The 13,765-nt window shown below is 42.0% G+C and overlaps 1 protein-coding gene across 1 annotated transcript in view; it reads left to right on the forward strand.

Moving 5' to 3' along the window:
- The window catches only part of LOC311038338 (disabled homolog 2-interacting protein-like), a 214,846-nt gene extending 210,360 nt beyond the window's left edge, over positions 1-4,486 (forward strand). The window contains exon 19 of the mRNA XM_084047804.1: positions 1,360-4,486. Within this exon, the coding sequence (XP_083903930.1) occupies positions 1,360-1,527 (168 nt within the window). The 3' untranslated portion in view covers positions 1,528-4,486. The remainder of the gene's footprint in view (positions 1-1,359) is intronic.
- The last annotated feature ends 9,279 nt before the right edge of the window (positions 4,487-13,765 follow it).

Genomic DNA, 13,765 nt, shown 5'->3' on the forward strand with positions numbered 1-13,765 from the left:
TCGCAAGATTGCTCCTGGACGCACGCACACACACACACACACACACACACACACACACACACACACACACACACACACACACACACACACACACACACACATTCTCTCAGTCAGTCAGTACCCATTTTAGACAGCTTACCCATAGACATAAATAATTTTGGAGAGACCTCCTTTTTCAGTAGACATACAAGAGGCATACATACATTAGGAGGCGCGGGGCTCATGTATATGAATGCCTGTGTTCATGGGAAGTTATTATACTCAAGTAACTTTGCGTCTGGAGACAAACACGCAGCACTACTACGGTAATGAGCTGTCTGCCGCAGTAAAGAAACAGAGGGAATGAAAATGAAACGCTCATTAATGGGGAGAGAAAAGTCTAGGAGTCAATTAGAGAGTTTCTTGCTTGGCTGCATGAGCTCGCACTGCCATGCAGACTTAGCCATGCTACAATAAACATAAAATCAGTACTCCTCTCATACTGCACGGTAAAATCCTCAGTGTTAACTGAACTCTGAGTACAAATAGAACCAAATGGACCCATTTCCACTAGAATCTTTTTTGTTTTAATCCACAGAGCTTTTAAAAAGGTGTGGAATAAAAGAAAAAAGGAAAGAAAGAAAATAACAGCAATATTGTGTTTGTGAAATAATTATTTTAACAACTTTGTCGGCCTGACAAAAATCCATAATTATTGTTTTGTTTACCTTTGTAAACCAAGCCCCCCAGAACCGCGGTAGAACAGTAAGGCTGCTGTCGCCTGGTGGTCAAATCTGGGATTGCAATACTTCCGCATGTAATAATAATAATAAACTTTATTTGTATAGCACCTGCAATACAATTAGGGAAAAGGGACAACTCATTTATCAATAAAGTAAAAAAAGAAAAGCAAAGGCATAAAACCACATTGAAATAAAAGCAAAACATTTTTAAAACACTACTGCACGTGCTTATACCGTTTGAAACCCTAGTGCACCTGCTCGGTGCTCAAGTCTTCCACATTTGAGCACCAAATTTGGGTGCTCAAATCAAGGAAAATGCGGAAAAAGTAGAGTTCTTCCGGGCGCTTCATGCACTGGTGAGCAACTTTCATTGAAATGAATGAAACAAACAATAGTAACCAATAGTAATCACAGAACAACACGTTCACAAAACACAAAGATAAACGCTATCAAAGGTTCAGAAAAGGTTGAAAAGCAAAATGACATCAATTCATCCCGATTCTATTTGGTCTTCCTTGCGTTGGACTGCTGTGTGTGTGTGTGTGTGTGTGTGTGTGTGTGTGTGTGTATGTATTTTGTTAACATACACATAATAGAAGCTCTTGTGTTCTCTGTGTGTGTGTGTGTGTGTGTGCAGGAGAAGCGCATAGCGTCGCTGGACGCCGCCAACGCCCGTCTGATGAGCGCCCTGACCCAGCTGAAGGAGCGCTACAGCATGCAGAGCCGCAACGGCATCTCTCCCACCAACCCCACCAAGCTGCAGATCACCGAGAACGGAGAGTTCAGGAACAGCAGCAACTGCTAGACCGACATTTGACTGGTGTGTGTGTGCGTGTGCGTGTGTGTGTGTATGCCTGTCTGCCTGCGTGGCTGCGTATGTATGATTAAGAGGGAATGCTGTGCCTAGAAGAAGACACTTCCTTTTACGGACGTTAAGGCTTAAGTTGTACTACGTCGAACGATGGTGTCGCGTGCCGGGAAAAAAAGCCGATCTATGACACTCACAACGGCCCGTTGTGAGCGCCGTAGATCGGCTTTTTTTCCCGACGCGCGGCGCCATCATGCGACGACGTATAAATCTGGCTTAAGCGGTGTAAGAGTGTGAACTTCCACACAAACAAGAGGGGCCAACCAGAGGAGACAGGACTTCCATTTAACAGAGAGAACGACCCGTTCAATGGACCGGATTGATCACCCAGAGAGGGCCTTCGATGCGAGGGTGACGGTCGGAGGAAGCTTGTAGATAATGAACTCGAAGCAGCAGCAGCAGCGTCGGTCGGTCGGTCGGTCAGTCAGTCGGTCGGCCTGTTTTCGACGTCGTAAACAGTTGCTGGGACAATTTTGAGCCGTTGTACCCACCACCACACCCCCCCCCTCCCCCCTCCCCGGGACAAACCACTATATTAATCAACAAACACACAATGAGCGTCAGAGACTGTCACCCCCCAAGAAGCAACTCCTCCTCTCTCTCCCCACTTCCTACCTGACAACCACATGGACCTAGTTTTAAAAGACAAAACAAATGGTGACAAATAACTCTACAGGACTGGGAGAAGATTGTTTTCCAGTCCTATGTCCTTTTTTCTTTCCTTTTCTTTTATTTGGGGTTTTTAGAAAAACAAAAAAAATATATAAAAAACAACAACTAGGAGATTAAAAAGATATTTTTTAATCCAAAACAATCAATCAACTCACTTTTCCTTTTCAGTCCTTGGGTGTGTTCCAAAGTGCCCAACTACCCCTACCACCCCCTTACCCCTCTCCCTCCCCCCCCCCCCCCCCCTCCCCCTCCTCCCTCGCGACCATTGAGGTATAGCTTGCAACTCCCATGTTAGTGCACTTTGTGAAAGATATTGGTACATGAGAAACGCCTTAAGAACGGAACACACCTCGTCTTTATCTCCCCCCCCCGCCCCTACCTCCCTGCAAAAAAAATAAAGGCACAACTTATACTGTGGATTTGTAAATGGAAATATATATTGTACAAAACACATCACTTAATGTATTATAAACACTAAAGTAAAGAAAATGAATTCTATGTGATGCTATATTAATGAAATTGAAATATAGATGTATGCATTTTGTTTTCTCTTTTCCTCTATAGAATATACAGTACATACATAACTATATTTGATAGTATCAAATATGAAAAAGCAGCCCTTTATTTAGGAGTGAATTCTTTATATGTTGTGAGTTTTAGCTTTTTAGTTTTAATAATTTTATTCCTCCCCCCTCCCTTCCCCCCTCCTATCGAATGACTGAAGCTTTTATGTGCTGTATGGATAAATGGCTAAAGAGCAGTGATTGATCGGCACCATTTTGTCACGCGCCACCCATCAGTCAAACACAATCTGTATAACTCTTAATCCTGCCCTGATGCTTTAAAACTTTTTGACTGGGAAGAGTCTGCAGCTATAGCAACATAGAATGCACTTCAACTGATGTGTGTGTGTGTTTGCGTGTGTGTGAACTCACACATCACAAGCGCGTTCACTCTCCTACTGGCGATGTGACGTGCATCACTGCTCTACCTGACAAAAGAGATGGTTCTGTATGCAGAGCCATTGAGATGGAAAAAGTTGCGTCAGAGGGGTTTGTCAGAAACCCCCCTACGTGTTCTCGTGGTTTCACATAATCACGCGAGCTTCATCCATACCTATTATGAGGAGTTTGACGATTGGAACTATTACTGTAGCGTTTGGAACGACATACTGTCTGCGGGCAGCCAAAATGATGCTGAATCTGTGCGTAAATGCAGCGTCTTTCACCCCAGCAATGAATTAATTTGTTTTAAGCAAGCACGGCCCCACAGTCGTTGTTTACATTATCCACCATTGCTGTAAAACATAATTGGCCAGATGGATTGATTTGAACGAAGATGACGCAACTCTTTCTTTTCTCATAGTATTTGGGTTTGTCTGTTCTTCCGGCCAGCTATTGTGTTTTATGTCGGTTACATGACCGCTCCTCCGTTTTTTGGGGGGATGTCGGCCATGTTTCTTATCCGTGTAGCACGATTTGGGGGGCTAAAAGAGAGGAATGTGTTTTTAGACACTCGGATGTTATTATGCTAATACACTGGACTGGTGGGGGTCGTTGAAACGATAGCCCCCTATGAAGTGACATTCTTCTCTGTCTACCTGTTCTTGTCAGTCAGTGGTAAATGAGGACTGTGACTCCATTCATCCTCTTCTACTTTTTATGTCCCTCTTCAAGCACGATTTTATACTTTGTCGTACGCCAGCGAAAATAGCCGATCTACAAGCTCACAACGCGTCGTCGTGACGCAATGCATTGTGAGCTTGTAGATCTGCTATCTTCGGGCGTACCACACCGGTATAAATTGTGCATCATCGCCCACCCTCTCTTCTGAATGTGAAGATGCTGAGTCACAGGTGGTCTTAAAACGGGGTGTGTGTACTCTCTTTAACTCTAGTCGATCTTGTCATTGCCATCAGATTCCATGCCATTTTAGCATTTATCTTTTGTATATTTTTGTATTTGTTTTTCTTACCTTTTAACAGACCTACGATATACAGTAAAAAGCGTGAGAGTCCGAGCATGCTTCATCCTGGCACTGTAGCCAATGGTAGTGTCAGTATCACAGTTTTTTTTTGTTTTTACTCGCCAATAATAAGATGATGTTGATGATGATGATTGAGATGGATGCTGCAGATGTATACGGTCACTATATGAAAAACTGAGTGTATCATGAGACTGGACAAGCCTGAGAAATTGTAAATAAAATGTTCACAATATTTTTATCTTATGTCAACAAGAGTTTTTTTTTTTTTGGTAAATGTTATCTTGTGCTCAACTCTGCTGTATCGATGCTATTGATATTGTAAATAATATATAGCTCAATCATCTGTCGCCATTGCTCAGCACCTATGCATTTTTAGCTCACCTTCCAATCAGTATACTATACACACCTTGTTAAAACTCATGTTTTGTATCGGAGTCTGAACATTTTCCCTGACATCAGTAGACAAAAGTGACTAGAGGCGACGGTCGGGATAACCTTGGATTAATACTCAATGTTGGTGTCAGAACAGGAACGGGCCCCGATGTACGACAAAATGCAGAGAGAATCGCAAGCACAATCCCATTTTCTCACCGGTCTAGCCTCATCATGAAAGTACAAGATCAATGCTTTAGTCGGTGTTTCCTTTCAAACAAATCGTCCGTTTTTTTCCCGAGCCGAGTGTAGAAAAGGGAATGGCATGACCAGCTCATTGACACAGCATTAGATCAGGCGAGGATTACACCCCAAACATTTAACTTTGGGGTATGTTTTGTTACTGTACATAATCGTCTCTGTCGGGTGGAAACGACATTATGTCCAAAACTGTTACTTTTCAGGATCCAAATTCAAAAGTCGCAAAAGGAGCAGATCCACAAACTCAAAACGCGTCGCTTCGCGCCGCATTGTGGATCTGCTACTTTTGATGCTTTTGAAATGCCGCTGTAGGATGATAAAGCAGGACATTAATTTACGAAAAAACGCCAAAAAAGAGCTAGAATATGGAGATAAGAGGCTTCTGCCCCACAGCTACGATATGTTAAAATTGCATTAAACCCATCCTAAATGTTAAAAAACGGTTAATACAGCGGCCGGCGGAGCAGTTAGCGATTTAAGTGTCTTGCTCAGGGACACTATAACACAGACCGGGGGACTGAACCAGGGACCTACTGATTCCCAGATGGCCATATCCCATTCAGCTACAGAGCTACTGTATGGCCCACCCTCTCATAGTAGACCGCTAGATGTATTCATGCCATCTTCTAGTACCAACAGCCGGTCCCTCAGATTTTGGACTCTCGATGACATTTGAGCAGTTACCAAAAAAAAATCACAAACTGTAGTATTGTGATGAGTTCTACATGCCACACCACTACATAACACCCAATAACACAAAGAAAAGTGAAACGGTGCCCTCTCGCCATGTTTATTTTATTCTTTTATTTGATCTGCCAGCTATTTGTTTGTTGTGCCCAAACATTCCTATCTCTGTTCCGCTGTCACTGATTTTAGAGTCGGAGACCCCATAAGAAGAGCCGTGATGGATCATGCCTGATTTAGACTTGGCTGCGTATATGGCTCACCGAAAATAGTCGATCTACAAGCTCACAACGTGTCGCAGAGCGACACGGCGTGCCGCTTTTATTTTTTGGGGTGTGAGACACAGGCGTGCAACTGTGAGGTATAGATCACTCTTCAGTCTCAGTAGCTATGTCCACTCATAGTGCAGTCAGACCCAAACACACACACCAAAAAAAAAAGATTAAATGTCTATAAAAGTAAAAGATGTTGTATGTTTTCTAATATCTTGTAGAAAAATACTTTTGTAAGTATGTTGAAAGTAAAAGTATTTGCTGGATTCTGCTTCCTTTAATGACGGTGACGAAACAATAATGTACAGAGGAATTTTGTGTTGACGATAAAATAATGTGGCTGTGCAATTTATGTACATTTGCAACTAGACTTATTAAAGTTTTATTTAGCTATTTTAAGTCGTGGCTTTATGTCTTTCTTACCACCAGGGGGTGTAGCGGGGTCACTTCTAGGTAACTGGATATTGTCTAGCAGTCTAACTCATGTAAATGTTTTGTAATTCAATACAGATGCAGATAACAGATATCATCTGTCTTCTACAAATGACCATTCATCCATTCACTTTTCTCCCTGTCTTAACACGTTGCTCCCTGTACTGGCTCTTGCTTTGTCACGCAGCTAAATGTTTTATGTTCTCTTTGTTTAAAAAGAAATACCTTGTAAGTAAAGCGTTTTACTGTAGGTTATTCATATCGTTTTGAATGTCCACCTCAAATGACATACCCCCTGGTGCTCAGGTGTCCCACCATCAAACCTCCTCAAGGACCTCCGGGGTCCCCCACTTTGACAGCCACTGAGATAGGCTATGTGCCTCTCATGAAGTCCCATTTATTGTGTGTGTGTGTGTGTGTGTGTGTGTGTGTGTGTGTGTGTGTGTGTGTGTGTGTGTGTGTGTGTGTGTGTGTGTGTGTGAGTTGAGTAATAGCCCGCAGGCCTTGAGGTCCATAAGAGCATGAGGTCAAACTAATGAGTCTACAGTGTATGACTTACACAGAGGCTCCAAACAGCATCAGATAAATGCACAGAGACCTTTTCACTGGACCTCACACACTTATACTGCAGAAGAGGAGGCAGGAATAACTATGAGAGGATCAATACTGGCTCCAATGTGGTTGATTTTACCTCACTTTCTATTCTCTCTGTAACCTTTCCTCACATTTTTCTTTCTTTGGTTTATTCATTCTCGCCTCCTTTCTTCAATTTCTGCATTTGTACAGTCGTCTATTATAAAAAAAAATGTAGCCTTTTGTTACTACAGAAGAAGCGTATCTCTCATGCTTCTTCTGTGAAATAAACAAAAGCAAGATGTAAACACAAGGCAAAAGTCTCAAAATCTACCTCCAATTGAGTAAAATATGTAAATACCTTTTCCACCACTGGTTGAGGCAGCCAGACACGAATATAAAATGATTCATTCATTATGCATTCATTCATTTATTCCTTCATGCAGCCATTCGTGTTCATTTTCGCCGCTCAAATTCATTATTGGTTGTTGTTTCCCATCAGGCCCGTTCCTCAGTGTTCTGTTGTCTCGTCTGTCTCGACAAACAAAAAATGTGTGTGTGTGTGTGTGTGTGTGTGTGTGTGTGTGTGTGTGTGTGTGTGTGTGTGTGTGTGTGTGTGTGTGTGTGTGTGTGTGTGTGTGTGTGTGTGTGTGTGTGTGTGTGTGTGTGTGTGTGTGTGTGTGTGTGTGTGTGTGCGTGCGTGCGTGCAGATAGAACAGTATGTGTCCAGCAGACCAGAATGGCCAGCTGTCATCACTCAGGCATGGAGGTTCCTACTGGCTAAAGACCAGCACATGAAGATCAGAGGTATATATATACAGTACACACACACACACACACACAGGTTTTTCATAAATGGATTTAGAAGGCATTTTTTAGAATCGGCCTCAGGTCTAAGACTTATTACCATGATCTATGGAGTTGACTACCCCTCTAGACCAGTGGTTCACAGGTCTACGTTTTAATTTCAAAGACCCCCATAACTCTGAGAGTGTACAAATGGAACCAAATGGTCCATTGTGTTGTATTAGTACGCTCCAAAAGTTACAAACATGTAAGGGTCCATTTTAATTGTAGCCCCCTCAAGGAACCCTGAGGGTCCCTGGACCCCACTTTGTGAACCCCTGCTAGTTAACTTAACATACATTTTCATTTAACTATGTTGAAGAAAGTTATAGGCGGCCATAGCTGAGTGGTTAGTGAGCCCGCCTAGGGAGCCAGAGGCCCTGGTTGCCCCAGGTTCGATTCCAGGCCAGGCCAGCATATGTGTCGATGAAATGAAATTTGTCCCTGAGCAAGACTCTTAACCCCTAATTGCTCACAGGTTCTCATTGGAAACAAGACCGCAAGGACTTTCATGAACGACCTGTTAAAAGGAATTATCCTTATAACGTAGCATTTCAACTTTTAATAACTCCCCCATTCTCTCTCGCTCTCGCTCTCGCTCTCTCTCTCGCTCTCACTCTCACAGAGCTGCTCCAGTCGTCTCCAGGTGATGTCTTCACAGCGGAGCCTGGCATACCGCCACGTGGTTCTAGAACGGCGGATGGCTCCATCTTGCCCCCCTGCCCACCCATCACCCCCCACCTGCCCCCCTGCCCGCCCATCCCCCCCAGGCCCGGAGCAGAGTGTTTGCTGTCATCCTGTGCGCCGAGTTCCTGAAGGAGCTGGCGGCTATCGCCCAGGAGCACAGCGTAGTACCGGACCACTCAGCGCTTGAACCCCAAATTTCACTGTTCTGGGGGGAACGTTCACCAGAAATAGCTGATGTCCAAGCTCATGACGTGTCAAAATGTGACGCGTTGTGAGCTTGGAGATCAGCTATTTCTGACAAAGAGATTTGGTGTAGTACAGTACAGTTGCTGTACAGTTGCAACTCCGTTTCACTGTGTATATCGAGGGTTTAAGTGGTTAACCTGGTATTCTCCTGGTGTAATCACTGACAGGTTAGATCTGTCAGTGCCAGCAGTACTAGAGGTCCTGGTAGGATATAAAGCCAGCAGTACATGAGGTCCTGGTAGGACATAGAACCAGCAGTAGGCTACTAGAGGTACTTTGTCAAAGAAACATTGCCAGGATGGATAAAATAGCTGTCTTGGGAAGTGAAAAAGATAGTAGACCCGTAGGAGCCAGATTGCTCAGATGGAGCAATCTGGAGCAATTACTCCCACGGAGACATCAAATTTCTCTTTTGGGCCTAGAGTCCCAGGCCCAATAGAGAAATTTGATGTCTCCGCGGGAGCCTCTGTCTCGACTCAAGACCCAAAAGAGAAATTTGATGTCTCCCCGGAATCATACGAGGAAGTAAAATGTATAATAAGCAAGAAAGGAAACATGGCCGCAATAAATGGATCCAGGGAGAAAGCGTATTTATATTTATAGAGAAAGCGTATTTATATTTATAGCCTATTGTACATGCAAAATTGCTGCTATACGAAAACGTATTGTTACTGCACTGTTTCTCATTTTTATTTTCATTTGTAATAAAATGTCACTGACATCACAAGGTATTCTTCATTTTATGTATGGTCCAGTATATTATTAATTCATATCAGTCACTGTATTCCAGTGGGGCAAGGCAGCCTACTGTAAGTCTTAAACAAAATATATAAAACAACCCTAACAGTGGGATAAAATCAATAGAGAGTATGCACATGCGTCACTTTTCCACCGGGAGATCTGAAATACATTTTACACCCATATCCTCAGACAGATGTAGTGTCTGCTGATGGACACTAGATGGCGTCCAAACAGCATATTCCGAGCTTGATCATTCTACGCCACTATCCCAGTTCCCCAGACCATTCCTTGTGTCCCCTGCTGTACCCTGTAGCAGTGCCATCTATTAGAGAGTTACGCCAACTCCGTTCACTTCTTCGGGCAAGGTCTTCTACATACACATACATTGGCGAATAGTGACAAATCCCTAAACCGGAAGTTCATGGAATGCATTGAAGTCGACGGCTCCTTGTCACTATTTCCAGCTACATGAACCACGTGACCGACGCTGTTTCTGACCCCTCATTGGCGCAACTCTCTAATAGAAGGCTCTGCCCTGTAGCCATTACAACACATCCAGGAGGAGCAGAGCACAACACAGTAAGAATATTAATCTGTCCAACAAACTACAGCATGGCCGAAGGCCAAGCACAGTGCACAGTGGGGAGAGACGACAACCTATTCATCCAAAGGGTCCTTTTTCAGGACATGTTTAACCTTGAAGCGGATGGGGAAGGGTCACTTTGTTAGCTAACTTAATTACTTTATAAAGTGTTGTACATACGCATGTATGCACTGTGATTAAATGGGATTTTAAGGGGTTGAATATACCCATCTTTTGTCTTCTTTCTAACTTCTTATCCATGCATATCTCTGACTTACAGGGCAACATCCTGGCCTTTCTGCAGGTGTAAATGAACCAGTAGATGAACCTGATAGAAGAGGGAGTGTATGTCCACAGTGTACAACACACCACCATGAACACTCAGCACGTAAGCTATTATTATTATTATTGAGTCATGGTGTCATGTCAAAAACATATAACATAAGTGGATGACATGTAACCACTTAACACACAATTCCCCCACAACATAAAAGCATAACTTATATTCAAATAATTACACTAATAAAACAATTACCCAAATTTACACCATGGGACATGCTGAGAAATCAAATTCCCCTTCAAACCAGCCAGGACCGGGATGCCCTTTTCACGGCAGCCATATTGGCATGAAATAACAGTGTAATGTATGTTACTTGCTTCACAGGTTTTACCAATGATACCAATTATTAAGGCTTTCCATTTCCTGAAAAGTAATGGTTTTGGAAATACAAGGTTTCCACCCAACAATGACTATGATTATGTTAAATCACCCTCCATTCCGGTTATGTACACCGTACCAAAGATCCACATTCAGGTCAAACAGTGTCTGAGTGCTGCTGCTATTGTGCATGTTGACTCACTGGAAAGACTATACTACACTCACAATGTGTCCCGATGTGGCTATTCATCGTACAACAAAGTATATATACTATATATAGTTTGGTGTACGATGAATAGCGAAAATAGCCACTATATATTATATAGTATAGTGGTTAATACATGTTACCAAAACAACCGTTCTGAAAGCGGTCACTCTGGGAACTCATTCGTTTAAAGATTTCAACTAAAGGATCTGTCTTGAGAGATTAGACAAGGGTAAACCGTGGAAAGGAAGTTTGACAACACAACAAAGACCAAACCGCTTTATCTCCCTCCACCTCAAACTGGCAGGAACACGGTCACACATGAGGAGTTTATGCTACTTCGGGGTTTCTGTCTCTGATAAGAAACTTGCGACAAAGGTTTTACAGTCAACACCAGACTTCAAACTCAGAAAAACTCAGGTAGCCAAAAGAAAGCCAGATTAACCACTTGAAACCTAGTGTGTCCCTACTATACTCTGGGGTGAACATTCCTCTATTTTCAGCAAAGTGATTTGGTGTGCATAGAGGGATAAACGGAGCGGACCAAGTACTCAAGTACTGTACTTGAGTACAATTTTGAGGTATTTTTTACCTTCTTCAGTATTTTTTTCAATACTTTTACTTCTACCCCACTACATCTCAGAGGAAAATAATGTACTTTTACTCCACTACAATGATATGAAAACTTTAGTTACTCTGTAGATTTTGATTATTATTACAAAACACACTAACCACTTCAGCCGTGTATATATTTCGGTATTTGAAAATAGCCGATCTACAAGCTCGATCTACAAGTGATTTTAAAAAGATGTTTTATACATTTTTAACTTGTGAAACTTGTGATGCATGGACACCTGTGCAAATGTGATGCAAGTCATCCTACAGGTGCGAATGACAGCAGGCCTGTGGCAAACATCAACTCCTACAGTGACATGGGTCCTTCCTCTGTAAAACAAATACACAGCAAAATCCTCAGTGTTAGTTTAACTCTGAGAATGTTCCCATGTAACCAAATGGACGCATTTGTACACTCCCAGAGTTAAGAACTGACAAATAAATGGTATAAAGAGTCGTTCAAGGCTCTGTAGCAGTCAGTCTCAGGTCTATGTGACACATCACTGGGACTAGTCCACCAGTGCAGTGGTTCTCAACCTTTGGGTTGGGACCCACAACGGGGTCCCCACATGATTTTGGGGGGGGGTCCCCAGATGACAGTAAAGTGACAATTTAAGGACTTTTAAGACCTTTTTAATACCTCAAAAAAGAAAAAAATACCATAACTGTATCAAAAGTAATCAACAAACTATATACAATAAAAGCTGGTTAAACATAGGCAAAAATGTTGAAAATAGCCAATCTACAAGCCCACAACGCCTTGCTTTGTGAGGCGTTTTGTGAGACGTTTTGCTATTTTCAATTTTTGTATCTGTGGAATCGAAAATCGAATGCCTCAATTACAAGTGCTTGTCAGGGTGGGGGGTCCCCAGTTCAAATATGATTCTTTTGGGGGGTCACGGCCTGAAAAGGTTGAGAACCACTGCACTAGTGCAGTACAGGTATACATTACAGGTTGGCATCCAAAAAGAGTAAACTTGCCAGTCCATCTTTGAATTTAATCAAAAGGATGCAAAGTGAATTGTTACAAGTAGTAAAACTAATCATATTTTAGTTTGTTTTTCATGAATAAACACCAACATTTAAGACATAATAGGACTAAGCTTGACAAAGCGTGTAACATGTTTTATGCAGTGCATGTAGTCATGCAATGCATATAGTATGAATAATATATATAGGCCTAATTGTAACGGTCATGCATAACTAGGCATAGAACATACAGTAGTACACTGTACAGTAATGCACTGAGTACAGTAACCTGAGCATTCCAACAGCAGAGCAGCTTTTTTCCTTTAATTTTACTTTTTACCTTTGGCTAATTACTACTACAATATACTGTAGGCTTACTCATATAAACTCTGTAATACATGTATTGATCAATATTGTACAAAGATAAATCCAGTTCTTGATCTTAGTTTTGAGCATAATTTGTTTACGCACTTTGATGACACAATTTGTGGATGAGTAAAACTGATGCCAAGTTGATGGTACGTGATTAGGATCAGTGTACTAAATTAGGATTAATGACCAATAATTGATCCTAAGATTCCAAATGATTTCAATGTGAGCTGTTCTACATGGATTGAGTCTACTTGACAGGCCTGGGCTACTGCAGTGTCAGATTACAGACAAGGACTGGATTATCACCACTAATCTAATTACATGTAATCGTCTGTAAAACGGACTCATATAATCATCTTAACAGTATAACCGACCAGAGACAGAGGATTTGAGAGTCCAGTGATGGCATAATAATGTCCTTCAAATATGCTTAATACACAAAATAATAAGCAAGAAATATATAGCCTTTGATGTTCTACAACTGGATAGGGCAAGACAGTGACAGTCACTGTCATGTGATCTGCATCATGGCTGTTTGAACTACTTAATATACTTTGCCATATGGACAAACAGCGGAAATAGCTCATGTACAAGCTCCCAATGCATTTGAATAAAACAATTTGAAAATGTTTGCAAGCTTTTTAACAATTGCCCAAAATAGGGACGCCAGGTGCTATAAGTGAGATATACTGTATATACAGTACATAGAAAACAAATATATAAATGATATACTGTATAACCTGTACTTTATAGTAATCTTTGCCACACTGTTTGTTCAGTAACAGGGGTCTCCCCGTCTCTTCAGCGCTTTAACAGGAAATACATTTTAAGGTCAGGAGGATACCAACAGGATACCGGTTGAACAAGTGAAACTGGAAGTCATGAAAAAAAGCAGATAAAATTATCTTTGAGGGGTTCTCCTGATTGGTGCAACCCACCAAAGAATATATGTTCTGCTTACTAAAGAGCTGGAGAGACAGGAAGGAAGAGCCCTATTACTG

Source organism: Gymnoscopelus microlampas (assembly GCF_963454915.1).
Source record: "Gymnoscopelus microlampas genome assembly, chromosome: 21".
Classification (NCBI taxonomy): Eukaryota; Metazoa; Chordata; class Actinopteri; order Myctophiformes; family Myctophidae; genus Gymnoscopelus; species Gymnoscopelus microlampas.